The sequence below is a fragment of the Neocloeon triangulifer genome, unplaced genomic scaffold (genome assembly GCF_031216515.1).
Source record: "Neocloeon triangulifer isolate White Clay Creek 2 clone unplaced genomic scaffold, ASM3121651v1 ptg000004l, whole genome shotgun sequence".
NCBI lineage: Eukaryota > Metazoa > Arthropoda > Insecta > Ephemeroptera > Baetidae > Neocloeon > Neocloeon triangulifer.
In genome coordinates, this window is record NW_026775547.1 from 2,731,259 (window position 1) to 2,758,564 (window position 27,306).

General features: G+C 37.0%; 6 protein-coding genes across 7 annotated transcripts in view; 3 read left to right on the forward strand and 3 right to left on the reverse strand.

Moving 5' to 3' along the window:
* Nucleotides 1-12,873, reverse strand: part of LOC132193562 (uncharacterized) — a 33,110-nt gene extending 20,237 nt beyond the window's left edge. Inside the window, exons 1-2 of the mRNA XM_059614311.1 lie at nucleotides 12,632-12,873; nucleotides 5,421-5,540 (exon numbers count right to left, since the gene is read on the reverse strand). Coding sequence (XP_059470294.1) covers nucleotides 5,421-5,540; nucleotides 12,632-12,751 — 240 coding nt within the window. The 5' untranslated portion in view covers nucleotides 12,752-12,873. The remainder of the gene's footprint in view (nucleotides 1-5,420; nucleotides 5,541-12,631) is intronic.
* Nucleotides 12,874-13,934: 1,061 nt separating this feature from the next.
* Nucleotides 13,935-17,638, forward strand: LOC132193418 (uncharacterized). Of its 2 annotated transcripts, XM_059614070.1 has the most exons (9): nucleotides 13,936-14,229; nucleotides 14,291-14,442; nucleotides 14,534-14,930; nucleotides 14,988-15,284; nucleotides 15,345-15,589; nucleotides 15,703-15,768; nucleotides 16,870-16,939; nucleotides 17,006-17,252; nucleotides 17,307-17,638. In XM_059614070.1, exons 1-9 carry the CDS (start codon nucleotides 14,201-14,203, stop codon nucleotides 17,517-17,519), a joined length of 1,716 nt encoding a protein of 571 aa, XP_059470053.1. In that variant the 5' UTR covers nucleotides 13,936-14,200; the 3' UTR covers nucleotides 17,520-17,638. The 2 variants fall into 2 exon arrangements, with proteins under 2 accessions (XP_059470054.1, XP_059470053.1); XM_059614071.1 differs by lacking the exon at nucleotides 17,307-17,638 and having other exon boundaries at nucleotides 13,935-14,229; nucleotides 15,703-15,806; nucleotides 16,837-16,939; nucleotides 17,006-17,143.
* Nucleotides 17,639-18,497: 859 nt separating this feature from the next.
* LOC132193676 (dynein regulatory complex protein 9) lies at nucleotides 18,498-19,496 on the forward strand (the record flags this gene model as incomplete). Its single annotated transcript, XM_059614499.1, has 4 exons — nucleotides 18,498-18,710; nucleotides 18,764-18,970; nucleotides 19,027-19,158; nucleotides 19,214-19,496. Coding segments are annotated over 4 exons (747 nt in total), but the record flags the coding sequence as incomplete, so codon positions are not given.
* LOC132193407 (probable ATP-dependent RNA helicase DDX46) lies at nucleotides 19,482-23,785 on the reverse strand. Its single transcript, XM_059614052.1, has 15 exons — nucleotides 23,546-23,785; nucleotides 23,269-23,418; nucleotides 23,044-23,200; nucleotides 22,864-22,981; nucleotides 22,397-22,803; nucleotides 22,158-22,343; nucleotides 21,824-22,100; nucleotides 21,569-21,769; nucleotides 21,038-21,513; nucleotides 20,712-20,978; nucleotides 20,543-20,654; nucleotides 20,366-20,485; nucleotides 20,111-20,304; nucleotides 19,879-20,055; nucleotides 19,482-19,821 (listed from the first exon to the last, which is right to left on the reverse strand). The coding sequence occupies exons 1-15, from the start codon at nucleotides 23,560-23,562 to the stop codon at nucleotides 19,579-19,581; spliced, it is 3,102 nt and encodes a 1,033-aa protein (XP_059470035.1). The 5' UTR covers nucleotides 23,563-23,785; the 3' UTR covers nucleotides 19,482-19,578.
* Nucleotides 23,786-23,812: 27 nt separating this feature from the next.
* LOC132193408 (DNA mismatch repair protein Mlh1) lies at nucleotides 23,813-26,256 on the forward strand. The gene is made up of 6 exons (XM_059614053.1): nucleotides 23,813-24,041; nucleotides 24,126-24,389; nucleotides 24,448-24,813; nucleotides 24,868-25,318; nucleotides 25,369-25,896; nucleotides 25,951-26,256. Exons 1-6 carry the CDS (start codon nucleotides 23,929-23,931, stop codon nucleotides 26,113-26,115), a joined length of 1,887 nt encoding a protein of 628 aa, XP_059470036.1. The 5' UTR covers nucleotides 23,813-23,928; the 3' UTR covers nucleotides 26,116-26,256.
* Nucleotides 26,176-27,230, reverse strand: LOC132193409 (uncharacterized). Its single transcript, XM_059614054.1, has 3 exons — nucleotides 26,915-27,230; nucleotides 26,710-26,861; nucleotides 26,176-26,619 (listed from the first exon to the last, which is right to left on the reverse strand). Exons 1-3 carry the CDS (start codon nucleotides 27,101-27,103, stop codon nucleotides 26,349-26,351), a joined length of 612 nt encoding a protein of 203 aa, XP_059470037.1. The 5' UTR covers nucleotides 27,104-27,230; the 3' UTR covers nucleotides 26,176-26,348.
* Nucleotides 27,231-27,306: the final 76 nt, after the last annotated feature.

The following is a 27,306-nucleotide window of genomic DNA, read 5'->3' on the forward strand; positions in this document are numbered from 1 at the left end:
TGCCAAATTTGTTTTATCTGCCCGCAAAATGTTTTTGCACCACCGAGGGGAACATTGATGTACTGTATTGTAGAGTCAGAGGGCGCGTTCAATGTTCCCACTGAGGATTTGCGCGCGTGAAAAATCGTCTGCTTGTTTTCGCTGTCAAGGAAAGTATTGCTGTGTGTCGTGGAATGCGAGATAAAAACTTTTCTGGATATTAGCATTAGCATGGCGTGGGTGAGTTCAATGATTTATGAAAAAAGAATAATAAAACGAATTATACAGGAAAAGTTCAGCATTGTCCCTAAAACTCAGATTGCTTCTCTAAAAGGCTTGAATTTTTTTTGGGTCAGGCCAAGGCATAGTCTTGTCGGCCTGTGCCCTTTAATGGTGGTACAGAAGGCACCACTCAATTTATTTTATTATTATTTTCTTCTATTTTGATAATACTCTATTTGAATATAATTATTACTTATCCCAAAACAAACAACCGAACATTGGAACAAAATGTTTAACTATAACAAGATATATTATATCATTTTGCGTCATTATTTATTTATTTTTTGTAATTTATTAATTTAAACCGTTCTAATTAATAAAATTCTATAAAACATGTTTAAAAAAAACAAAGTATTTATAAATGAAAACCTGATATAATTATATATTAGAAGATTATAAAAAATTTGAAATAAATAAAACAAAAACTTGAAATCATTATGTTTAATATTTAATATATAATTATTATAGTTATATTTAAGTATTAATAAACTCAATAATAAACTTTGCAGTGTTAAAAGTAAGTCCTGATTATTGAATTGAGCGTCAAGACATTTTTATACTACAATCCGTAAACGGCTTAGCAAACAATGTTTAACATGTCATTGCATCTTACTTTTGGCTATCACAAGGTTGGTGTTCAGATTGCTGAATTTCAATGGGTAGATATTTTATTTTTGACCTTTCGCTAGGTTCATTCTAACCTTAATTGCAGCGAGAATATTAAAAAAAAATCCTCCGCCCAGTTTATTTTGCAGCGCAGTTATAATTAAACACTTTTGTATCTCCAACAATAACACAGGAATTTAAGAATATATGAAATTTTTTTCCATTTTGCAGACCAAAATGTCATTTGCTATCGTGAAACTTATTTGCTATCATTTATTTGCAGAAATCAATTATTGCCAAATGCTAGAAAAATAAAAAAAAATAAAAAATAGAAAAATAAGCTTGATTTTCTCGGAAACTAAAAATAATATTTTAACTTCATCAAAATGCTTGCTATGTTTATTATACTAAAAGATAACAGTCTTTAACAATTATTTTGCAGTCCTGAGCTGTTTAACCTCTTTCAACATGATTTTTTGATGAAAGATAAATACTGTCGTGAAGTTTGAAAGGAAATCAAGTGAAGAAAGTTAAAAAAACCTGCCAAAATTTAAAAAATTTTAAAATCCTAATACATTTTTGCCTTTAAGCCTATACCTGATTGAAATTCGTGTTTTGCAAACTGGAATTGCCTGCGATATCACAGAAACCAAATCCCCCAATCTGCTCAAATTACATTTCCATATTCATGACGTGCCCGGCCAAACCGATCACACCGGCGAACGAGAGTTTATGCGCTCGCAAATCGCCGACTCGTGGCAATTGCTGACACGAAATCTCTCCGGCTCTCGACGCGCCAATTAAACAGTGACTCTTCATTAATTCGCCTGCATTGCGAGCAAAGAGTCTATCAGCGAGGCTTTTAATTAGCGTCGCAACTTTTTGCCGCCCGATCGATTGTCTGGCCGCCGCACGCAGACGTACGCTCTTAATTAAACTACTCATGCCGCTGGCCATTAGTATACATTAATTTTTTTATGCATGCACGCATAATCCGTTGGGAATTTCGTCGAGTCATAATAAAAGGCTCGCGCACCTTTTGTTTTCATAGACTTCTTCTACGTCAATGGCAACGTTTTGAAAATGCGCATTTTCCTGAAGCAAGTGAATTTATACCACTTGGCATTTGCTTAAAATCGACAGAAACGACAAAAACTTTAAAAAAAAAACGAAAGTTTATAATTTAAAAAACAATAATACAAATTGTTTAGAAAAAAAGCCAATTTTAGGATAGAAAATCAATCAAATTGACCTACAACACTTTCGTAACAAAAGGTGAAAAATCCTATGATTCCAGTGTCCTTATTGCTACTGATTGTTCAACATAAAAAATTAGCTAGAGATAAATTTAATTATGATTTTGCCTTGATTTTTACACAACGATGGAGCCTTTACTGGAAATTAAAAATTAAAGCCAGCAGGCTTAAACCATATTTGTTGCGCTATTTATTGTAAACAAAATTAACTTAAATCTTCTCAAAACCATACTAAAAATGACATTTTTTTCATTAGGTTTGAAAATGTACCCTTTTTTAACCGAAAAACCGATAAAATTCAAGTAATAATTCTGCGTCTCTATGACTCCTCTGAAGTTTTTAGGGCGATTTTAGACCGCACAGTTCGGGTTTGTGCCTGAACTGAAATTGGCCGCAAGGCGAAACGAACGGCCGCCGCAGGAGAGGCTAATTGCTGTTTGTTGAGCGTGTCTGGGGGTGGCTTGGGCGGCGGTGCGACCCATTTGCCCAACAAGATGTCTTGTTGCATTTGCCCGAATTACGACTTTTGTTGTGGTGTGCGCTCGATGAACGTCACCCCCCGTTAAAACGATCCCTGGTGATTTGCTGATTGCTCTGCATTAGGCTGGATGACGTGCAGCGTCACGTGTGTGCCACCGACACATCCATCTCACTTTGGAGAAAAACTAGCTAAATTATATTAACTAAGGGTGGTTTATGAAAAAAGATTTCATCCACAATTTTTGGATTTAAAATTATTTGATTTATCAATACAGATTTTGAGTAAAAAAACCCTTACTTCGTCTTAATTCATTTACATAAGGTGAATAAATTAGATGTTATTCTACATAACGAATATATAAAAAAAAATAGAATTTATAAATAATTATTTAGAAAAATACAATTAACGTATATAAATTATTATGATGAATAAAATATACCTTTTATTGAACAAATAATTAAATAAATATATATATTATAATGACCAAATAGTTTTGAAAAAAGCAGAATCAATAAAAATTAAATTTGTTTTAGAATAAAATGACATTTTTTAAAAACGTTGTTTTGTTTTTTAAATGCAACGTCAATTCCAGGGTTAATTCCTTCTTAAGATTTAGCTTTCTCAGCTATAATTAATCTGCAGCTGTTTTTTTTCTTCCATCAATTAATTTGCAAACAGCATCAAACCTTCAAAGGGATAAATTAGTTCGTCATTATGAAGATATCAAAATGGTATGATAAAGTTCCTATGCCGGCCATGGATTTGTGTTCGCCGATCCTTTCTTTTGGAGAATTCCCAGACCAGCGTGATTTATTAGAGTGCGCCGGGTTGTTGTTTGTCCATGTGAGCTGCCTGGCAATTTTTGCAGCCCTTGCTTGATTAATTGTCAGTGGCCCACGCACCGAGCCGCTTTGCACTTCAACGCCGCAAAAGCGTTTCAAACGCGTTTTGTGCGTCATTAGCCAACTCTCTCAGACAATTGTGTCACATCCACCCACAGAAATGCGCTAAAAATAATTCCTTTCTACCTTTCAAAAGGGAAGAGGGATTTGCGAAAAAGTAGCTGTTGTTTTCAGATGATAAAAAAATCAATGATTTAAAAAAAAAAACACGCCTTTTATCAGCAACTGATGTTTGACCAAGCAAACGTTAGATGAAGGAGAGAACACAATAAATAGGACAATGTCAATTTCTTCATAATCATAGATTATATGAGGGAAGTAATCACAATTTTCAAAATTAAATCTTCATTTAAAATTATTTGGTCGGCTTTAATCTTTGTCTTCAAGAAAAATTTGTATTATTCTTAAAGATTTTGAATTAAAACAATTACATTTTCAGCTATAAAAATCCATCGAATATTAGTTAATAATGTTGGAATATTTTGCATTTTTAGATTCTTGCCCAAATTTCAAATTTCAAACGTAAAATTCATATTCAAAATAAAAACAATTCATCTGCTTATAAAACTCTTATCTAGTCTTTGGCTTTTTTTTTGCAAATTTCATTAAAACTCGTCATCAGTATGTGTCTGATTCATTTTGCCTCCAATCGTACTCGACGCGAGAACGGAATAAAAAACTGGCTTTCAACTTTTTCCCTGCGCATTATCTAATTAATTTTTATGTGCTGGCATAAAACGAGCCGCCAGCTGACTAACCTTATTTCGCACACAGCAAAAAGAGCTTTTGCAACAAAATCAATAACTACGGCGGCAAACGAATTTAACGGAAAGAAGGTTTGCATTGTGTACGCGCGTGTAATTCCATTAGCCTCCTGCCCGCAGCTAGTGTGTGCGAATGATTAAATGCAGGTTGGTTTGTTCCGAGAGCACCAATTGGGGTCAGTCTTGCTCGTCTGCAGCCCAGGAGCAGATGCATAGTCTGGGTCACAACCCTGGCGTGCGGCGAACAAGATCTCTGCAGCGCAGCCACCCTCTGATCGGGGCGAGAAAACACCACGTGCGAGTGACGCGGCGAGTTATTGGCGCGAGCTGAGCGAATTGTCAGCAGCTCCACTTTTTGTTTGCCCCGACCTACGCTGCCAGTCAAGCCGGGATTTAGGTCAGATCTGCATCCACGTGGCCAAGCGTTATGCAAATTTGCGGCGGGGGATCAAAGCAGGTGAGCCCGTCTGTCTATTATGCGCCGGCTAATGGACGTCGGGGATTTAGAAGAAAAAAGAACTACGGAAATGAAAGAGATGAAGCAAGTTGAAGGAGGATGATGGCGGAGGCAGACTAATGAAGGGTCGTGTCATCGAAGTTTGAGTTTTATACTGGTTATTTAGGAATTTGTAAAAACTTAAGTTTAGTAATTAAAACTAAATTTAAAAAATCATCATCAGCAGTAAAAAAGGATTTTTTTAAATAATTTTTATATTTTTATTAAAATTTGAGTTATTTTTAATACTTTCATTTCCAACAATACCTCATAACGGATAATTTTGTATTGTAAACTATCACTGTGTGTGTAACCTACACATTGCCCAGATTATTGATAAATTTACGTTCTACGTTGATCATAATGTTCAATGTTGCTTCTTGTTTTAATAATTATCCTTTAGTTTCAAATTGCTTCTGAAAAACGTTGTAGTCTTGAAAATAAAACTTTTAAACCATTTTTAATCTTTGCTCTACCATGATTCTACAAGCCAACGTATTTCCTAGTGAACTATTTTATCAATATTTTAATTCCGGTTAAAATTTCATCTAGTTGGCTTATAATTAATATTAGAGCAGAATATCTGCAATTTTGTTCCTAATTTTACGATTTTATTTTTAAAAATTACTTATTTTTAATTTCAAAAAATCTTACCTGCAGTGTAAATCCGAAGGTGCCATTCTTCCTCTCAACGATGATGGTCCTGCGGTGGCGGTCCTCTTCCGACCTTGACGGAGTGACTCTGTCATTTTTCACCCTCTCCAGAATAGAGCCCTGCGAGCACAGAAATTAATTGGTCCATTAAGTGCGAGGAATGCGAGAACGGTGGCGTTGGTGCTCGCGTGCGAGCGAATTCCGCCTCGCAACGAGAGAATATAAACACTCCTGGCAATAAGGCAAAATTGATTTTACGTATACGGCACTGAAGCAGCGCGGCGCTTTTGTCAAAACGCGTGGGCCAATTTGCAAGCAGAGATGAACAGCTCTCGGCGCCCGGCGTATATTGATGCGCGCACCCTGCATACTCTGCCACCCTCTATTATTTCGCCGCAAACGAAAGACCAGAGGTTTTTGTGAATGGAGAATGAAGATCGACCGCATCATTAAATCTGCCAGCCCTATTCACTCCGTCTTGGCTTCGTTTTAATATCTTACAACTCAATTATTTTGAGCGAGTTCTGGTTTGAGCTGTACAATGTAAGTAAAATAAACTTAAAAACATTGTAAATTTAATGTAATGTTTTTCAAAGTTGATAACAATTTAGAGACCTTAAAATATGAACAAAAGTTCTTGATCTTTTTTAATAAAATCAACTTCTTTGTTAAAGAACGTTTTTTGAAATATGTTTACTAAAACTTGAACTATTTCTGCAGAAAATTAAAAATAAATCAACAAAAGTACACTCTGTGAAAATTTTGGTTCATTGAATCAAAATTTCCCTTTGAAAATTGAGCAAACTCCCAGAAGTTGTTAAAGAATCACTCTCTAAAAGGGTCCTCTGGTCATCAAGCAAATGGGCTTTTAGCAACATCCGGACTGAAACATTTTCTCATAAGAAGCAAAGTGCTCGTGGATACAAGATAAGGACGGAGAGGCACTCGAACGCAAATTGAAATCGGCAATGTTCAACGCGGATGAATAAAATAAAAAAGAAACAAAGTGGCCAAATTGCGCTGACAAGCGCAGAGTCGACTGGCGCTTTGGCCGAGCACCAGAAGCGCCCTCGGCTATGGGAAAAAATGCAAGGGTCGATCATTTAAGACAATTTCGCAATGTGGCATGACAAAAAGAAGAAGCCCGCAGCGTGACACAAGACGCATATTCTCGCAAAAGCACTCCCGCGTGTATGTGTGCATATGCAAATATTGTGTTTGTCCTTATTCACTGACGTGGGTCTTTTTCCTCAAAAGACGCCGCCGCCGTCGCCGGTTTTTGTCGTCCACGGCGGTGCGAATAAATTTCCGAGTTGACTGCCGGTGTCGGCGAAATGTGGGTTGCGTAAATAGAGGCGCGAGAGACTTGGGGATGCTACCCTGCAAGATATACGGGCAATTTTGCCCTTTTTTATGTTTCTCTCTCAACTTGATGCTCAATTTAGACTCCTGAATATTCCGGCGCAGGCAAATATTTGAGCTTTTAAGACGTAAAATTTACCAGTTTAAAGTTTGGCAAAATGAAATGTATATTAAAAATAAAATCAAGACTTAATTAATAAATATTCCAGCCAATTAGGATTAACTCGGTTTTCTTAAGGTTCCTCTGCAGTATTCAAATTGATTTTTATGCGACTGGAATCTTCGAAGAAAGAGTTAGATTTTGTCAAAAACTCTTTGAAAATACTGGCCAGGATGAAATAGGTTTGATGAAAAAAAATTAAATTAAATAAAATGACCTTGTTTAAAATTTTTAATTGAATTAGCATTTAATTATACTCAATTTCACAGAATTTGTAATTTTCAATTTGTCTATAGTATTAAAATAAACTTTGGTTATTTCAAAAGATCAATCCCGTGGATATCCCCTTTGTTTAAGTTTCCAAACTTAATTTGGCGAATTTCGAAGTACGCTGAAATTATTCTATTACTCCCAAAGGACCTCTCAAACTCCCAAAGGACCTCTCAAACTCCCAAAGCTCAAACTTTGCCAGCTTCAAATCAGATAATGACGGGCTCATTGGGCCGGAAAGCGTTCTCGCTCATCGTGTGCGCCGACTGAAATCGACGAGCACCAATTCAATCTGCAAACTTTTGCCCGGTTAAACACGTGGCTGGCATCATTATTATTTGGCTTTGGCTCGCGCGCGCACCAGCACAGGGCTTATTCCCGCCTGGGAAGCCCCTGAAAGTAATTTCGGCTCAATTCGTTATTCCGGCGAGCCGAGCAGCAAGCTGGATTATTACACAGGGGGATGAATAACATATGATGATTCTGCCAGTGTAAAATATTTCGCATAAAGGAGAGACCCTTATCGATTGTCCTAGCCAAGGGTTAAATTCGTGCGGAGCGCCGAGACGAGTGGATTTGCGTCTGTCGCGAAAAATGATTTGGAACCTCTGGAGCAAAAAAAAATGGCCCCCTACTTTGTCTGGCAATCAATCAGACCTCTCGTAAATTTGGCTGATAAAAAACGAAGGAAATTTGCAAAAGCTTCCATTTGCGAACGGCTTTTTGAGGTCGGAAGCCGATTTTATTGAATGGCAGTGCAGTCAAACATAAAAAGATCACTCGGTCCCCTTCTTTTTACGACTGGTCGTCTTTTTTGTAAACACGCGCTTCAGAGATGTTGCAGGACTGATTATTTCTGCAAATGGTGCCCAATCTTCCTTTCCTCTTCAGTGCAAATAAAAGGGGAAGTTTGAGGCAAACAAAAGCACTACAATAAATATATAGAATGGGCAAATTTGCATGAGATACACAGTTCCTTTTCCGTTTTTATATCAGAGGCCTGCATACGTTTTCTTTTTTTTATGTTACTTTGTAATAAAGGGGATGAAATTTAAATAAATAATTTGACAATTGACTAATTTGAAGTGTTGCAAAAATCGAGATTTTTATAGAAAAAAAGCAAGTAACTTCCACAATCCTCTTTTATAGTCAGCAATAATTGATGCCAAATTTAATTGAAAAAAGAAAAATAATTATAATTAATATCAATATAAAGCAAGGTGCAAGAGCATGAAATGATGCCTGGGAATTTCTTTACGCTTCAGCACATACATTATATTATTCTCCTCGAGGCACTTCTTCCGCAGTCATTCGCCCGCACAGTGCGGCGTTGCATAAATCAAAGGCAAAAAGGGGCACAGTAATGGTGCAACTTTGAGCTGTCATTATCTCGCGCACAGCAAGCGTGTGTGTCGCGCTCTCTTGAACTAGTTTCTGGCTGTGAGAGACTCGTGCTTGCATTTGAAATGCGCTGCAGCTGAATGGCACCAACACTTTTTCTCTCTTGAGAGCAAAAAAAAACCTTTTAATAAAATGCACCTCTGAATGCACACTCGGCACTCCGACGCTTAATTGAGATTGCTGATTAAATCAACTGCCACTTCATGAATGGGAGAAATGCCAAAAATTCGTCAATGAATGGACGAAAATTAAAAAAAAAATGACATTCCAGCTCGTAATGAATAAATTTAATGCCTTTTTTGGCGTGTTTCAAATTTTAGAATGAAAGATTGGATAGTTGATATAAATTTTTTTGGCTGGAGAGAGTTCAAGTTCTTATCTGTGGGTAGAAGGTAACCGCGGCCCAGAATTGTTTATTTTTCATATAAACACGCGATTTCACCGTGGACACGTGCGACGTAATGAGACAAAAAAAAGTAAACAAAATGTGCCCTCGAGGTCTCATTATCATAAATTTGGCCAGAACAGCTCAGCTGCGGTTGCATTTTGTGTGTGTTTAGAAATAAATTGCTTTCTCTATATACCATGATGCTCAGTCTTTTATTATTATTATTATTATTGTGGGTAGCGCCAGGTGTGCTTTAAAAAGCATAAATTCATGGAAAGGACTGTTTAATGCCAAAGAAATATTGTTACCATTTAATGCACAACTACAGCAATAATAATTATTAGGAATAGTGATACAATAACTTTTTTTGTTTTAAGAAAAGTAAGCTTATATTATAAGTTTTAAAAATAAATACTTTGAAATTTATATATACTTGCGAACTTATTTATGAACACTTTTGTTAATTTCTCATTAATAATTTCTGAACGGTGATTAAATAATTTAGTTGAGAACTATCTACATCTAATTCGTGTAAGATAAATGTCTAATATAATAACTAATTTGAATCTACATAAACAGTGTGGAACTGATGAAATGTTGAAATAAATGGATCTAGATTTTATAGAAATGTCTTCATTAAAAATATGGGATTAATGTAATACTCCATATGAGACTTCAATTTAATTTTGATATTTTTTTTTTAATTTCATGGTGGAAATTTTAAAAAAGATCATTTGATCAAAATTGACTATTACTATTATATAATTATCATGCTCAAAAACCACATCACATATATTCGCTCCTCTGGGTTTTCCTCAACTGATATTGTGTGACCGAGTGAGCCGCTCACAATTTCAAAGATCTGAACTTACTTTTAGCCAGGTTTAACTTGGATATTTTTTGGCCTGTCGGGTTCATTCAGCGATCGTGCCAGTTTCGGTGTAAATGTGCCCCCCTCAGGAACCAGAAAAGAAAGAGCACGCGTGTCTTCCCAAGTGCAATATTTACCTATCCGAAGCCTAATCCGCACGGCCGGCACCCCTATATCGGCGTTCTTTGCCATTGGCCGCGCCAGTGTTTACGCCCGGGCGTAAAATAAATATATAGATCTAGCCGTGCAGTATATCCGATGCAGTTTATATTGCTTTGATGCTTCGGCAAAAGTAATACGAGGGAGCAACTTTTCCGCCGACTCGGTCGGAAAAGGGTCTCTCTCGACTTTATTATTCGGGGCTCCATCTAACTCCGATTCTTGACAGATCGAGCGCGTCAAATGCGAAAGGGCGGAAGAATAAATAATCCTCTGACGCGGCATAGATCAATGTGTGAGCGAGCCAAGGGTTCCGACCCAAGCGAATAAAATAACGCAGTGGAAAAGCGGGAAATTTTATTTATGGCCTGCATTTGAGGAGAACGTGATGCAATTTTTGAAAATTGAAATTTATGCAATTTTGTCAGCCTGACAGAAGAGGTCAGAATATTGTTCATGGGAAATCAAGAAAAATACTTGAGTGAACACCTAAAAAATATATCTATATGAGGCTTTTTATTGATATTAATATAAAACGCAAAATATGAACATCAACATTTTCAAAAAAATTAATTATGAAAAATGTCACTGGCAATCGATCAGCTAATATTTTTGGGGAGTTTACTTTCAATCAACAAAGAGAATTTTGAGTATGAACAAACCCATCGAAACAAAACCTGATTGTGAGGATTGATCAATTAAATTTATGCTTGATATTTAATAAACCAAAAGTTCATAATCTTCAGACTTGGCGCGCTCTCACTTTTCCGCTCCCCTGTCGCTCTTTAACATGAGCAGACTTAATATTACTTTGAATTTTTTTTTATTAAAACACAATAAGATATTTTTTTTTTTTAATTTTTCTAGTTCCGAATGTTCCTGAAGTTTCCTCCCTTCTCCTTTTTATTTTTCCCACAAGCGGTAAAATTTGCGGCTGGTGTCTGTTGCAAATTTAACGCGAGGGTGTTGCAAACACGACGCGTATGTAATGTGAAGGGTGGCAGCTGGGTACCCAAATTCTCGCGGGAATTCGAAGAGCAGCCAAACTTGTGCACCCAAAGTAAGTTGAAATGTACACAGAAAAACTTTTCTCACCGGTTTTGTTCCGAATGCGCTAATTATTAATAATGAAACTCGGCTTCTTATATCAAACGCATCTGCGTCATGAATATAATATACAGAGACGTGCGTCGCCTCTCTCCGCGAAATATTATATAAATATTTTAATACATATTATACACGCACGCATAAAATCTGCTCTTGTGTAATACTGTGAGAGGGAAGAGGCGGTCGTCGGCTTCATATTATGTATCAAAGGATTAAAGCCGCTCTCTGCAGTGGCAGTTTAGTTGTTGCAGCTTTCACGAGTCGCGACGAGGCAATGCTGGGATCTAGTTTAGAGCTAGAGGTGCTCTTCATATCGGTGGGAAACTCTGGAGATTGTTTTGACTTATTGTATTATATCTGGCTGAGCCTGGGAGAGATTAATGTTGGACAGAAAGAGAGACGTTAAAGAGCTATTATTCCAACCCATTTTTCGCTCTGCTTTTATATAATATAAACGCGCGTCGCTACATTCTTGGTTTAGCCTCATTTTGCAATCTGCAGTCGGCGACTTTAACTTCTTTGTATAAAAAAGCTCAGAGATTTACAGTTCACTCTACGTTTGTGTGATAATGATGACACTGAAAAAGTAGGCATCATTCTTCAGTATGCTGTGTTATTATTATATCACAATAGAACAAATCAGAACTAAGATTGTTATTCTGCTCTAGCCCTTACAGCAATGTAATAACTCTATAAGAGATATCAGTTTTTTATATATATTTTTAACATAAAAAGCGTCAAATTTAAAACTACATTATTAATTATATAAAATTTTAAAATAATATTAACATAGAAAGATAATATAAATACAAAATTAATGTATGTATAATAAATTTTAATAACATTTTTTAAAGTTCATTAAATATGCATAAAGTAAAATTGTATAAATTTAATCGAAATATGTTTTATTTAAATAAATTTAAAATATATCCATAATTATAAATCTTTTTAATTTTATTATTTTGTTTTCTTATATTCAATATTATGTTGTGTTAAAAATTATATAAAATTAAGAAAATTATTAATACCACCCAGGCAATAATTAATCCTTTTTTTTTTTTAATTTGAAATTTTAAATGCTATTTATTTTCTCAATATTCAAGATCTTCAATATAAATAAATGAAGCTATATTTATTTTATAAATTGTTCGTAATCTAGTTATTACAATTCAAAAACTAATTAATTATAGCTAGGTAAAAGTAAGATAAACAAAAAATTAAATATAGTATGTATAACTTCTTCGCTTCAGTGTTTTATTTTACTTTTAACATTTCTCGTCACATCAATTTGTCAAAAAAGATCTCTCTCTTTCTGGATAAAAAACCCTTTAAAAAAAAAAAAAAAATCCCTTTTTCCTTTTATCAAAGAATTTGTATCAAAACGAGCTGCGAGCATAAAAGTTATTCGCAGAAAAATAACGTTGACACACATTTTCCGCATTCCGAGTCAAAATCCATAGCAACCGCAGCGAGCGAGCGACAACAAAACTGACCTGCGAGGACGAGATGTCACCGTCGCTGCCGGCGCCCTTTCTGCTGATGGACGAGGTGCTGCTCTGGTGCTTCCTGCTGAGGCTGCGGCAGATCTTTTCGGTGATCTTGGGCGAGTTCATGTCGTCGGTGTCAGTGGCTGCGCGCACCGGGCGGGCTCGCAGCTGACACTGACCTCCGACCTCGCTCCCGGGCAGCACACTGACGAGCGAGCACCGCACTCCGACCCAGAGTGCCAGCGACACCAGCTGCGGTGTTTTGTGCGCCGCCGATCGCGGCTCTCGCTCGCGCACCTCTGCCGCCGGCACCTCGAGCCCCCGACATCTAGCGTATCCACAGCAAATAAAACCTGTCTAATTTTTATTATTCCTTCTTCCAACATTGCATGTTTTGCTAAATTCTATTAATGTTGCAAAATAATAGAAGGAAAAATGTATTGAATCTTGCAAACTTAATACGGCGAATTTAATTAATTATTATTTTTTTGTAAACTTTATCAGATTTTTGTTCATTTTCTTGGGCTTTTTGTTTTAAGAAGGTTTTTGGGTTTCAAGTTTAGTAATAAATTGCAATCTTTATTCCAACATAAATAGAGTTTGTATTTTAACGAAATGTTCCGTGCTGCTAAGCATTTCTTACATTAAGCAAATTACTTGGCATAAAAATCTTCAAAAATAGGTAATTTTGGGAACATTTATAGATGTTTTTTCCCTCAGGAATATTTAGTTTTTTGCAGTTTTTTGCCAATAATTTTTAGTAATATTGAGTGAAAAATTGTATGAATTGAACTAATTGTAAGAAGAAGTAAAATAACATATTTCAAAAGTTGTCAACGCGTTGAGAATTTAATGAAAAAAACCATTATTCTAAAAAAAAAATTCTAAAAAAAGCCAATTTCAGTCACTTGCATATATTTTGAGACTTCTAAGTTCTCAAAAATTTTCCTAGTTTTCAGAAATGCAAAAAATGTATATTCACTATACAACACAACCACAAGCAAATGAAGTAAGCGTAAAAAGCGCCAAAATGAATCATTAATAAATATAATATTTAATTTTAGGTTTTTTTACTGTCAAATCCGGTCAAATCAATTAAAAATGTGCAGCAAAAATACAAATAACTCTTATAATTTTTGAATTATTGAAAATGGACTAATAAATGAGTTTGAAATAAAAATCAGCCATAAAACGCATAAATTATAATTATAATTTGGTGATATTTTTGGCCGGCGGTGTATTTTTTTTCCGCGCATGATCTGACGCAGCAAACGCGCAAGCGCCTGCAAAGTAAAACACATTCTTAATGTTCTTGATGTCTTGCGTTGTGCATGGTGTTGGGTTATGTTGGATGATCATCTTTGTTATTGCAATAATTACATAATAACACATATATTGCCTTTTTTTGTCTAGTGTTTCTCGTTCGAAAAACGTGGAGCAACTGAACACATTATCACTGCATCGGTAGTCGGTGATCGAGGAATTCGTCTCTCATGGAAACGTAAAAAAGCAAAAGGCGTAACAACAACAATAACACTTGTGCGTGGATTACTATTTTTGTATTTTTCATACATCATGGACTCTGTGGATTTTAAAAATATGAGGTAAAGAATTGAAAGGGTCCTAATGTTAATATTTTTATTTTAAATTCCTCTTAACTTTTAGTTTGGAAGAGCGCGACTGTGTTGCACAAGAAATTCTGCGGAAAAGGTATGCAGTGGACAAGCCCGAAACCCTGAAATTGCTGGCAATCAAGGCCATATGCTCAAATTACAAACTTTTCCTGAAGCAAAATGGAAATCCTCTAGAAATTTTGCGTAAGTATAAAACTTAACTTTAAATCTAATTTTAAATCATATTTAGAAGATTTATTGAATTATTATTTAATACATTATTTTATTTATTTAGCTGGCACCATTATCAAGGATTTTCTTGGTCTGATCAAAGAATACAGATGGACAACACACATACTAATTCCAAAGCAAGATGAGATGAAATTTGTCCTTCTACTGCTCAACCCTAATCTGACGGAATTTGATCCTCAAGAGTTCAATCCTTATGTGAGAGGATCTATAGCACCTCACCAAGTTTACTACAAGCACATGGTCAAGAACTGCCCTAAAATAACCAAAATCGTCAAATGTTGCTGCCGCTTTTGTCAAGGAGTAGTTCCTCTCCTTAAAATTGCAAAATTTCTAAAGGCAGACCTACTCGCATGGAAAAACTTGAGATATTTTGGAATGAAGGGCACCATGTGCGCTGATAGGGAATTGCAAAGAATTTCAAAATACATTCCAAATTTAGAGTAAATTATAATTATCTTGTGAGGCTCAAATATTTAACTAAATAATAACTTTTTCAGGGGATTGGAGGTTTCTTTGTCACGACACACTCTCTCTACGAAGGCAGTCAAGTACTTTTCTAAAATGAAAAAACTGAAACACCTTGACATTGGCATTATGAAATGCAACTACGGTTGCAGTATCTTCTACGAACATTGCCCTGATATGGATCTCATTTTGAAGTGTCTTGAGAAACTCTCAAATTTGCAGACCTTCCAGTTTGACGACACATTTGATAACTTCAACAATGTGGAAGATTTTGTCGAGTCATTTGGTTTGTTTTATCCTAATAAAAAACTGATCGCCCCTCGTCTGAAGTAAGTATTAATAAATAAACGTCTATGCTCAGCGAAATTATTATTATTTTTTAATTTTAGCATCTGCTCACCTTTTGAATTTGACTGGCCAGAAAACTTGCTTGTCAAAGAGCTTGAAATTCACGGAGATCTCAGTGAAGGGACAATTCAGAAATTGATTTCCATGCCTAACTTCCCAAAAAAGCTCATAATAGCAGTTACCCCATTCAGAGACATCTATCCTATCCTTGAAGTACTTGGACCACACCTTGAAGAACTTCATTTCATAGATTCAGATTACGTTGATTTCTTGGATCTCGATCATGGTATGCAACCAAAAGTTTCCTCCAGCTAAAATTTAATGCCAACTCCTAACACACAAAATAACTCCTAAAATTTTAAACCCTCCCTTTTAACTAAAAATTATTTGCGGCACTAGGTGAAATAGATCTGCTCAGAGTGATCGAACTCTGTCCCAACTTGGAAGAGCTCTACTACCGTGCATTTAAGGGTGTTTCTACGATAATGCGGCGCAGAAGAATTGTAAATATTTTTATTTTTTCTGAAAATATTATTATCGCGCCACACAACGTCGGTGATTTTAGGCCGGTTTTCTGAATAGTTAATTAAATACCGGTATGTAAAATATTTTTGAAAAATGCTTATAATTTTGGACTGAGGAGTGGTATTATTATAAATATCGTATTTTTCCATCATAAACTAATGCACAAACCTAAATTTATACAATATACATGTTTTTCGTCGCAAAAAGTCCAAATTTTGGTGAAATTAGAACTTGCATACCGGTTTTTATTACACAATAACCGGTATATCTCAATATCTGTCAGAAGAAACCGAAATTTTTTCATACCAACGTGAAGTTAGCCACTATAGCTTTCGAATGAGACCATAAAAACGATATGTTTCTTGCCTTTTTAAATTTTGGCTGATGGATATAAAACGGTTTTGTTAGTTTTCCTGCTTCCGAGATAGGGCTATTTTTGAAAATCGGCTGTAACTTTTTTTTGGGCAGATGAAATTTTCTGAAAATTTAGACACGTATTAAGGATGTGATAACGAATCGGCCAATGTGCCATATGACCACACTTTCTTGGCTTTCCCGCATTTTCCAACCCTATTTGACCCTTTTTGGGAAATTTTGGATTTTCTCAAAAATGGAAAATGCAAAACTAATTTCCTTTGGGGAAGTTTGTGCCTATGAGTGACGTCAAAATTTGGCTATCTCAGATTTAATTTTCCGGTTGCATACCTTCAGGGGCAGGCATTGAAGTATTTTTACCCTGATTTCAGGGTACTTAACCCTTTCATAGAAAATAATTGTTAATGTAAAAAATATTGGAAATTTTATCAGCATTCAGAATATATGCTCGTTTTTAACGTAGGACTTATACTTAATGAGATACAAGCGGAAAAGCAAACCCCTTTATAACTCAGCCATTTTCCGGAAAAGTCGGAAAAAATTTTCAAAAAAGCTCTTATAATGGGCAAATAAAAGAGAAAAATTTGTTGGAAATATTTTGCAGTCATTTTTTCAAAATATTTGCAAATTCAGTGGGCGTACCCTACGATGATCGCCGAAACAGCCTTAATTCTCAGTTGGCGGAAGGCAACGGTTTTTCAAAGGTGACTCTGAAGCATTTCAGGAATTGGAGAAAGTATGGCTTCTAATTAAGAAAAAAAATATCACTGTTTTCTATCCATCCCATCATTGATCTCTATAGGTTTGCAATTGAAGGGTTCAATTGTGCTTTTGAAGGGGCCTTTGACGAGGGAGTTCCAGTTTTACTCAAAATATATCAAATGTTTGTGCTGGGATCAGAAAACTATGATCGCACTTTAAAGGTGTCGCATTTAGCCTCAGCCAAACTTCTTCTGCAGACCTTGAAGGAAAATACTACCTGCCTAAGCGACTTGCAAAAAGTTTGGTTTCAAGTGAATTCGGAAGAACTGATCGCTATCGATATCCAAGTAAAGCACTTGTTAGATGTAATAATGCAAAATACTAAAATATTCTCATTCCAGATCTGTCAGATACTGATATTGCGCTCGCCATATCTGAAGAAAATTAAATTCATCTTGTATGGGTTAGAGTTTTCCAATGAAGACAAGCGGTTCATTGATTTTGTGACAAACAGCCTCGGAATCCAATTCAAAGTGATTTTAGAGGATAATGGTGAAAATGATAGTTCTTACGTGCACACTGACTTGGATGACTTTCCCAACAATGATCTTTGAGAGACTTTGTTCAACTGCAGTGAATTTGACAGCAAATTTGACCAGTTAATTACCTACTTAACTGCAATAAACAAAATTTTCGTTCAATCCATTTATATTATGTATAACTAGCATTATCATTTGTCTGTAGTCACATTGATCTTTTATTAAATTACATGTGATTAATTAAATTAATTTGATACGTTATGAGCTGATTAAAAATCATATCAAAATTAAAACATAATAGAAACTTGTTAAAAATAGAAGACTGGTAATTTAATGAGCAAAAAAAAAAAAAAAAATTTTAATTTTCGTATTACCTAATTGATAAGATTGACAAGCAATTCCAATTTTATAATAGTCAAGTACTTCAGATTTTAAAGATTTTGACTCTAAAATATTTAAAATATAATTTGCACGAACATGCATTAATTAAACGACAGCACCCATTTGCCTTGTAAAGTGAACAATGCGTTAACAAATATATTTTATCAAACATCACCTAGGCAACCATGACAGTGTAAAGGGTGCAGAGAAAAAAAATAAGCTAAAAATATCCTCAGCTTTTTGCAAAGCTGCCTACTGTTAATCTCCTGACTATCTCATCTCATCACAATGGAAACAGAGGAACCGGAGGAGAATCCACTTTTGGACGAAATCGAAGCTCGCTTAGCAATTTCAATCATGACAGACTGTATCAGCAAACTTGAAATCATTGGTAACACCCTAGCAACTCCACCAATGCCGGCGGAAGATCGAGAATATCAATCGTTGGAAGAGAGGTCACTTTTAAAAAAGTTCCCTTTAGCAATTGACTTTATATATGTATCTTAATTCAAGATTTGGGAGCGAAGTTGCTAAAAAGCCATTGCCTCACCTGCGAGTGAAAAATCCAAATATGCTAAAACTCCAAAAAGAAAGGAAAGTTTGGATTTTCGTACATCTTACATATTTTTATTTAAATATTTTAGAGCCCTATTAGAAAGTATATTGAAAGGGAGTTTGCTGGAGCTGAAAAAGAGCAGGACTTTTAATGTACTGAACGACAAAGTGATTCAATATACGCAAGAACACAAAGAAGAGAGGAAATTGCTGAGAGAACTGGCTGAGTACGGGCTGACCGCGCCAGGACTAACAAGAGAACTTGCCAGCTCCAAGCATCGAACACAAGAGGAACTGAGCCTGAATTTGCAGAAATTGGCAACTTTGCAAGTATAATATCAAAATAAAATATTTAATAAAGTTATAACTGCAACTTTTATCAGGACAAAGTGGCAAGGATAAAAAATGACACAAAGGTGCAGTTGGCGTATTTGGCAAACTGGGAAGAAGCGCGAGTTGAGCAGGTTTGTCTGGCTCTTCAAAAAGAGGAAAAACTAATCGAGGACCAACTGGACAAAGTCAACGAGGATACGTCAAATGAGCTCCGAGTGCATTCCGAATTACAACTAGCGCTGGAGAAAGCTATTCTAGTAATTATTCTATTAAAATCAAATTATTCTAAATCAAAGCATTTCCCTTTCTTCAGAAAGTAGAAAATTTGAAAGCCGATTGGGATGCAATATACGATTTGGATATTAAGGAAAAGAATGAGGAGTTGCAGCAGGCGCAGGAGAGACGAGATGAAAATCTTGATAGGCTTAAGAACTTGGCAGCAGTTGTAAGGCCTTTTTATGTAAAAAAAAAAAACTGAAACACTTCAACGATTTTTCCAGTACAAGGATCACAAGAAAGCACTGAAGGAGTGGAAAGACTTTTGCTACAAAAGGCAGCTGGCTTTGGAAAAGTTGCGTTACGAGAATTCAATGGCAACGAAAATACAGGCTTGGTGGAGAGGAACAATGGTACGCAAGGGCCTGGGACCTTTCAAAAAGAAAAAGGGGCCCACTAAAGCAACAAAAAAGAAGTAAATTTTGAAATAACTCTATAGTGGTATAGTGTATTTAGAATTTAAAAAATTCATTTTGTAAGTTAAGAATATTCAATAAAAATTGTGTCTGAAATAATATTTACAATTCTCTTTAATGTTTCCTTGTAAATCAAAATGCAATTACCTCTAAAGATTTCAAAATTGAAGTTCTTACAAAACTTTGTAGCGAGACTTGTTGACGAGCTGGTGAGATGTGCTTTGCAGTTTGATGAGTTCTTCTTTTATAAGCCTAGTGATCTCAGCTTTGGCTTTAGAGACAGCCAACTCGCTAGTACTCTCAATGGCCAGGTACAACTTTCTTTCGCCTTCAGGTGGCGGTTTTCCTTGTGGTGTAAACGTTCCTCGAACTGTGATACCTGCTTCCGAGTACTCGCTGATCTGAGCCAACGCTTCCTGAAATTTAATTGAAGTTTGTAAAATCTAAAGAGTTTCTGCAATAATCAAACAAACCTTTGAAGTGACTCTCCATCTAGCCTGCTGAGGAAAATCATTGATTTCAAGCTCTTCCTCGTACTTGCGGAATATTTCTTGGTCTCCAAATTCATCAATTTTCTCCTCATCTTCCTTCGGTTGGTAGTTTAGTTTAGTGTTCAGCTTGGCAGCCAACTGCTCAGCCACAGTTTTAGCCTAAAGAAGACAAAAAATTAGAACTGATGGATCACGAGAACCAAATTTTCATTACAGTAATGAGAGGATGCAGTCCACTGCTTCCCTTCATTATAGCCTCGGCAGTCATTTGAGAGGCGACCTTATGTTCCGCTCCCAAATTCTTGGCGATGTTTATTCTCGAGGCTAACCTTCTGGCCAATTCAAGTTTGTCAGCCGTTGCTGCGGCACTGGCAGCCACGGCTGCCATTGTGGGGTTTGCTATGTTTACTGAAAGATAAAAAAAAAATAATGATGATGGCAGATTACACATAAAATAATAAATTCTTACATGCAATGCCTCCTAAAACCGGTGCTTTGATTTCCTTAATGGTTCTCTTCGGCGCCAACATTGTTTCTATTTGCTGATCAATATCATTAAGCACATCTTCGTCATCTGAATCTTGGAGACCTACAGACAAAAGATCAAAATATTTTCCACTTCATAAAATTAAACATCTCGTCATACCAAGAGCAGCTTTTTGCAGTTTCTTCCTTTCATTGACTGCCTGCGCCTCATTGTCATCGAATTTGAAGCCTTTCCCGCTAAAACCTCCTCCACTGTGCACCTTCTTGCCTTCCTAATTATTTTATTTAGAACTATGTAAGAATATTAAGTATAGACTAATTGAACTTACAGCTGCGGCTTTGGCTTTGTAACGGTCAAACAAAGTCTGCAATGGCTCGGGAACGGCTACCCCAGACTGTTCAAAAGCTTTAACGATTTCACCAGAGTATCGCTCTTGCTCCGGGGTAATAAAGGTGTAGGCAAAGCCAGTTTTGCCAGCTCTTCCAGTACGTCCACATCGGTGAACATAATCTTCATAGTGGTTTGGGCAGTCGTAGTTGACAACAAGAATCAGCTGCTTCACATCAAGACCTCTGGCAGCAACGGAGGTAGCAATCTAAGTTCAATAATAAGTTTAGTTTCACATTTCAAACTATACTTTTAAGGGAGACGTACCATCAGTTTGACTTTTCCCGATTTGAAGTCCACAATGGTGCTGTCTCTGTCGAACTGGTCAATTCCTCCATGCAAAGACATACAGTTGTAACCAGCCTTCATGAGGTCCTTCAGCAAAATGTCCGCATTCTCCTGCTTGTCGACGAACACAATGGTGCTTCCCCTGTTTTGGTACAGTCCTAGCAGTTCTAAAAGTTTTAGGAATTTCTGTTCCTCTTCCAGCACCACAACGTTTTGCTCGACCTCCTTGCAAACAACACTGCGACCGCCAACCTGCACCTCAATAGGCTTGTTGAGGATACGCCGAGCCAAGGCTTCCATTTGCCTGGGGAAAGTGGCACTGAACATGACAGTCTGTCTGTCAGGCCGGACGTTGTCCATGATTCGCATCACCTGCGGCTCAAATCCCATGTCGAACATGCGGTCAGCCTCGTCCAACACAATATACGTCACACGCCGCAAATTAGTAACGCGTCCTACAATTTTTTTCAAGTCAATATTTTTCAAATTAAAAAAGCTTTAGGAATTTACCATTGTTAGCTGCCAGCATGTCGATCATTCTTCCTGGCGTGCAAACAATGACCTCTGCACCTCTTTTCAACTCGGCGATCTGCTCCGAAATACCTGTTCCACCGTAAACACAAACAGCGCGCAGTGCCAGATACTTGCTGAATTTCTTTATGTCCTTTCCGATCTGCATGCACAACTCCCTAGTTGGCGTCATAATTATTGCTGGAAATTTTATAAATTGGTTAGGGAGAGAGAAAAAGAGGTGAAGATAACTACCTATGGGACCATCATTATCTTCCAAGGGAGGTTGATCAAGAATATGCCGGAACATAGGTAGCAAAAATGCAATGGTTTTTCCACTGCCAGTTTTGGCAATGCCAATCAAATCCCTTCCAGACATGACAGCAGGAATGGCTTGAGTTTGGATCGGAGTTGGCTTTTCGAAGTTCTGCTTCTTGAGGACATCAAGGACCTTCTTACTGACACCACATTGAGCCCAAGTTTTAATTGGCCTAGGACATCCTTTGCCTTTGACGCGAATTCCCTCCAGTTCCTATTTGCAAATCGAAGGAAATGAATGAATGAAGAATTATTATGATAGAGTTATTACCTCCTTGTAAGCATCTACTTCTTCTTGTGTCATCTTACTTATCTCAGGAACTTCGACGTAAAAATTTTTCCTGAATGGCTTGTACGTCTCTTTCGAGTGGTCTACCTTGGCCAACTCTTTCTTTTGCTTTACTGCCAGTCCAGCCGCAGTCTCTTGCAGGTTTTCAGACTCTTCTTCTGAAGAATACTATCAGGAAGATTTAAGAGTTTGTATTTTGAAAATATAAGCTATTTTTTTACCTCTAAACCATCCTGGTTCTGCTCGATGAGCTCACCCTTACTCTTGCTGCTGTCTTTCTTTTTAGCCGTTCCTGTCATGATGACTACGCCCGATTGTGCTGAGTTTTGTTTCTCCTTAGTGTCCTGCACTTTACCTACTTTGTTTATTTTACACACCTCCTCCTGGACGGTCATCATGTATGCATCCAGAGGGTCTACATCGTCCTCTTCCTCCTCTTCCTTTATTTCCGGTGCTACTTCCATTTTTACTTCTTCTGCTTCAGGTTGAACTTCAGCGACACCATTTTTCTTCTCCGCCTCGGCCTCTTCACCATCTTCTTCCCCTTCTTGTTTTACTTTGTTCTTGTCTTCCTCTTCATCACTGTCATCTTCAAGTGTCCAAGCTTTGGATGGCAACACCAAATTTGCTATTTTTGTTTGAATAAAATAATAAGTGACCAATAGAAACAAATAATATATTAACAAACATTTTGAAATTTCTGACTTGGCATCTTCCAATTCCTTCTTTTTTCTTTCCGCTCTCCATTTTTCAATTCGCTCTCTTCTCTTCATCATCTCCAAATCAAGTCTTTTTTGTTCCTCTTCCTGAAAGTAAATTTAATTATTTGAATATACGTCATAGTTTGAGAACTGGCAAAGATAATGACCTTTGAAACTAGAGGATCAACAACAGGTTCTTTAGCCTCAGGCTTTGGTTCTCTATCCCTGTCCCTGTCTCTATAATCCCTCCCTCTTGATCTGGATCTGTTTCTATCTCTTGATCTTGATCTTTTGGACCTAGATGACCTCTCACGTTTGCCATCCCTAATTGGAAAATTCAAAAAGCAATTCGTAAGTCAAAAAAAGAATTAAAATATTGCTTGCATCCATACTTTCTGTCATGCCGGTGTCTTTCTTCTCTGTCTCTGGAACGACTTCTGCGGTGGCGATTACTACGAGAGGGCTTTTCCCGGTCTTTGCTGCGACTTCTAGAACGTTTTGATTTTTTCTTCTCCGGAGAGACACTTTTGCTCCTAGAGCGCCTGTTGATTATTAATTGAAATTTGGTCATAATGCAAAACATCATGGAAATTAAATTTATATATTCACAAATACGAGGGGTATCATATTATCTCATTTTGGAAATACAAGATAAATGTTTTAACAAACCTGGATCCACGAGTCATTTTCGAATGGTTTTGGTTAAGTGGTCAAGAAATTTTTAGGCAATGCAGCTGAATTAAAATCTTTTTACGCGATTATTCTCACGATTATTTAACACAAATTGAACTTTTTTCAAGTATAACTAAAAAAAATTGTCCAATTTTCCGGTTTAAATGCAAAATGCCGACGATTTGCCGCTGTGTTGTTTGTGTTGTCGAGTTTGTTGACGGGACGGAACAACCTGGGAACAACGGAAGGGAGAAGGGAGGCTTCGCCCACTTACCACGCCCACCAAATGACCATAAACATGAAGCGCGCCATGTGAAATTGTCGATGATTAATGTTGCGTTTAGAATGTTTTCCTTAATTTTCTAACGTGCAGAATCATTATGAACGAAGGAGGCATAATCAAAAAGCTAGATGACATTGTCATCAACAGAATTGCGGCAGGGGAGGTGATTCAAAGACCTTCAAATGCATTGAAAGAGATGTTGGAAAACAGGTTCGAATTTAGCATCGCATTTTTTTTTCAAACAATTTTATTTTATTCATAATCTGTAGAACCTAATAAATTATTTTTTTGCAGTTTGGATGCTAAGGCGACAAGCATTCAGATTGTGGTCAAGGATGGCGGCATCAAGAGTCTTCAAATTCTGGACAATGGGACTGGAATTCGGCTCAAGGACATGGACATTGTGTGCGAAAGGTTTACCACAAGCAAGCTGCGGAAATTTGAGGACCTGGCCACAGTGGGAACTTATGGCTTTCGAGGAGAAGCTCTGGCCAGCATTAGTCATGTGGCTCACGTAACGATCACCACAATGACAGCTAATGCTAAATGTGCCTTCAAGTATATTAATATATTTTTTTAATTAACATGTGGTTATATTTCAATTATTCTAAATCAGGGCAACGTACGTTGATGGGAAAATCCAAGGACAACCCAAGCCTTGCGCAGCAAACCAGGGGACTAAAATTTTGGTTGAAGATCTTTTCTACAATGTGAAAACACGAAGAGACGCTTTAAAGCCGAGTGAAGAGTTCAGCCGAATTTGTGATCTTGTGAGCAAATACTCAATCCAAAATGCACAAACAGCATTCAGCCTGAAGAAGCAAGGTGAGACGACGGCGGCAGTCAGCACTCCGGTGAGCTCGAGTGCTAAAAGCAACATTCAGCTCATTTACGGATCTGACATCGCAAAAGAACTTTTTGAAATAAATGCTGAGGACAACGATCTGAAACTGAAGTTAACAGGCCATGCCACCAGTGGGAGGTAAAACTAATATTATGTCTTCAAACTGCTTAAAAATGTGAATTTTTATGACAGATACAAAGGAGGGCGCTTGGAGTTGATTATTTTTATCAACGGCCGACTAGTTGAGTGTCCCAGCATAAAAAAATTGGTGGAATTGGTTTATATGGAGCATCTGCCGTCAAAATCATACCCCTTTGTGTACCTAAGTCTTGAAATGCCCCAGCGGTTTGTAGACGTCAATGTCCATCCAACCAAAGAAAGTGTAGAATTCCTCAACGAACGGGCCATCATCGAGAGGGTTGGACAGGAGCTGAAAGAGAAGTTGAACGCCAACCACAAGTCCAAGAGCCAGGGGGTGCTGGTCGAACCTAGTAAACCCGTGCAGGCGCTTGTCATTGACCAGGAACAGGCAAAAAAGCCAACATCAAAAAATTCGTCAGGCCCTAAACGGAGCAGCTGTGATCTCGACAGCATCAAGGAGCTGAGGAAAGAGATTGATGAGTTGTGCAGCCCTGATTTACAAGTAATAATTTTTAATAAGATTGTATGCATTTAATAATTTCATTATTTCAGGACATCTTCAGCACACACACTTATGTTGGAGGAGATTGGCAAAAGGCGGTTGTTTTTATTCAGCACCAGACCAAATTGTGTATGTTTCAAGTGCAAGAAGTTTGTTCGGAATTTTTTTATCAGTTGCTCATCAATCAATTTGCCAAAATTGGTCAGCTGAGATTCAAAACCCCCTTGGATCTGCAATCGGCAGCTCTGGAAGCTCTCAATTTGGAGGAATGTGGATGGGAAGAGAGTCACGGGCCAAAAGAGGAACTTGCCTCGGCAATTTCAGCCTTCTTAACACAAAAGCGGGCCATGCTCGAAGAATACTTTGGCATTGTTATTGACGCCGAGGGGAAAATGTTGGCATTCCCCTTGTTGCTGGACAACTATGTGCCCAACTTTGGAGAGCTGCCCATGCTGATTGTAAGACTTGCCACTGACGTTGAGTGGGACGAGGAGCGACAATGTTTCCAAAGCGTTTGCCGAGAAATTGCTTCATTATACGCACATCCAGAGCTTGGTTTAGAGACAGTCAGTGTTAAGGTAATTTAAAATATTTTTCAACTTTTCAAGATCTAATTTGTATTGCGATTTCAGGAACAAGATGAGCACGGAACTATAGAATTTAATACAGTGATGGAGAGTGTAGTTATGAGAGCAATGAGGACAGAATTTATGCCACCGAAGAGTATCCTAGAAAAGCACCATTTGCTTCAAGTGGCAAGAACTGAAGACTTATACCGAATTTTTGAGAGATGCTAAATTCCGTTAATCAAGCACATAATTTAATATTACCAAGAAAATGTCTGTAAAAAATTCGTATACTCATCAACTAAATTATATTTTTTCCATTTTACAATCTCAATAAATATAAACACATCTGATATTTAAAATATACAATTGTTTAACTCATTGGTAAATAATGTTAAATAATTTTCCAATTAAATATTTTGAAACAATCACTAAGTGAATTTATAATCGTATTAGCTTAAAAATTAAACTGGAAGTGTCCGTCCAATGGAACTTGTGCAAAGTCGAAAAAGGAATTGAAGGCCTGTGTGACCACTGGGAACATAGGACAAGAGGAACCAAACAAGCGCAATCACTTGAAGAACAGCGCACAAGCACGTCAACGGAGTGCTTTGGACCATCATTGAGAAGTATATTGTAGCTATGAGGGAGGCCAAGTAGCAAGCTGAAAAAGGCAGTCTCTCTCTAGAAGTCAAGTGATGCCAGTGGGCAGTCAATCCCCACAAAAAGGAAAAGCTAGAAAATAATTAAATGACACATCATCAATTTTATTCAAAAGATTCATAAAATATTAGATTTGTATAAAATTAATGTATTTTCAGTTACCTGGCCATGCTGAAGACGCTGCCCATGGTAAAAAGCAAAGCAAATTTCCTCGCTTTCAGCACAAGAACTGGCAAGTAGAGCAAGGACAATCCAAAGCAAAACAATCCCATCCCCAAACAGCAAGCAAATCCAATTATCCGCTGCAGTCGGGACTGTAAAATTTAAAGATGGATATTAAAAATTAAAATCGAGTAAAAATCTTTACCATCGATGGAAAGCAAGAAGATGTGGAACTCTGCTCTGCAGCTAAAGAGGACGAGGAGGTGCCTTTCGAAAACCACGACGAAGGTTTAGTCAGAACGTCAGGAAGAGAAGGCATTTCAATTTTTAGTGAAGACGACGAGGACTCCTTAGAAAGGAGATACTCCTGAAGATCTTGCTTTAGCTCAGCCATTTATAAAGTCTTCTCCTCACTTATCTAATGTATTAAACACCATTTAACCGCTTTTTACTGCGGATTTTAGAGAATACACATCCAGCTCTTTGTACAAAACAACAAAGCGCCAAGTTGTCAAACAAGTTTCAAATTTTGCCGCGCGGCGTTTTGGTCAAGATCCTGCAATCCTCATAAACATCAATTTAATAGTTTATTTAATT

Excerpts from the sequence above, each read along its gene's own strand:
- LOC132193407 (XM_059614052.1), bottom strand. Across the intron at positions 20,979-21,037 it reads CGGGAAAAGTCAAACTGATG|ATTGCTACCTCCGTTGCTGC; the intron begins GTACGTCTCCCT and ends TATTGAACTTAG. Across the intron at positions 20,056-20,110 it reads GACTGCATCCTCTCATTACT|GCTAAAACTGTGGCTGAGCA; the intron begins GTAATGAAAATT and ends TGTCTTCTTTAG.
- LOC132193408 (XM_059614053.1), top strand. The coding sequence starts at position 23,929 with ATGAACGAAGGAGGCATAATCAAAAAGCTAGATGACATTGTCATCAAC. Across the intron at positions 24,814-24,867 it reads GGCCATGCCACCAGTGGGAG|ATACAAAGGAGGGCGCTTGG; the intron begins GTAAAACTAATA and ends TTTTTATGACAG. Across the intron at positions 25,319-25,368 it reads TGTGCAGCCCTGATTTACAA|GACATCTTCAGCACACACAC; the intron begins GTAATAATTTTT and ends TCATTATTTCAG.
- LOC132193418 (XM_059614070.1), top strand. The coding sequence starts at position 14,201 with ATGGACTCTGTGGATTTTAAAAATATGAG. Across the intron at positions 14,230-14,290 it reads GTGGATTTTAAAAATATGAG|TTTGGAAGAGCGCGACTGTG; the intron begins GTAAAGAATTGA and ends CTTAACTTTTAG. Across the intron at positions 14,931-14,987 it reads AAATACATTCCAAATTTAGA|GGGATTGGAGGTTTCTTTGT; the intron begins GTAAATTATAAT and ends TAACTTTTTCAG.
- LOC132193409 (XM_059614054.1), bottom strand. The coding sequence starts at position 27,103 with ATGGCTGAGCTAAAGCAAGATCTTCAGGAGTATCTCCTTTCTAAGGAG. Across the intron at positions 26,862-26,914 it reads CTTCTTGCTTTCCATCGATG|TCCCGACTGCAGCGGATAAT; the intron begins GTAAAGATTTTT and ends TAAATTTTACAG. Across the intron at positions 26,620-26,709 it reads AGCGTCTTCAGCATGGCCAG|CTTTTCCTTTTTGTGGGGAT; the intron begins GTAACTGAAAAT and ends ATTATTTTCTAG.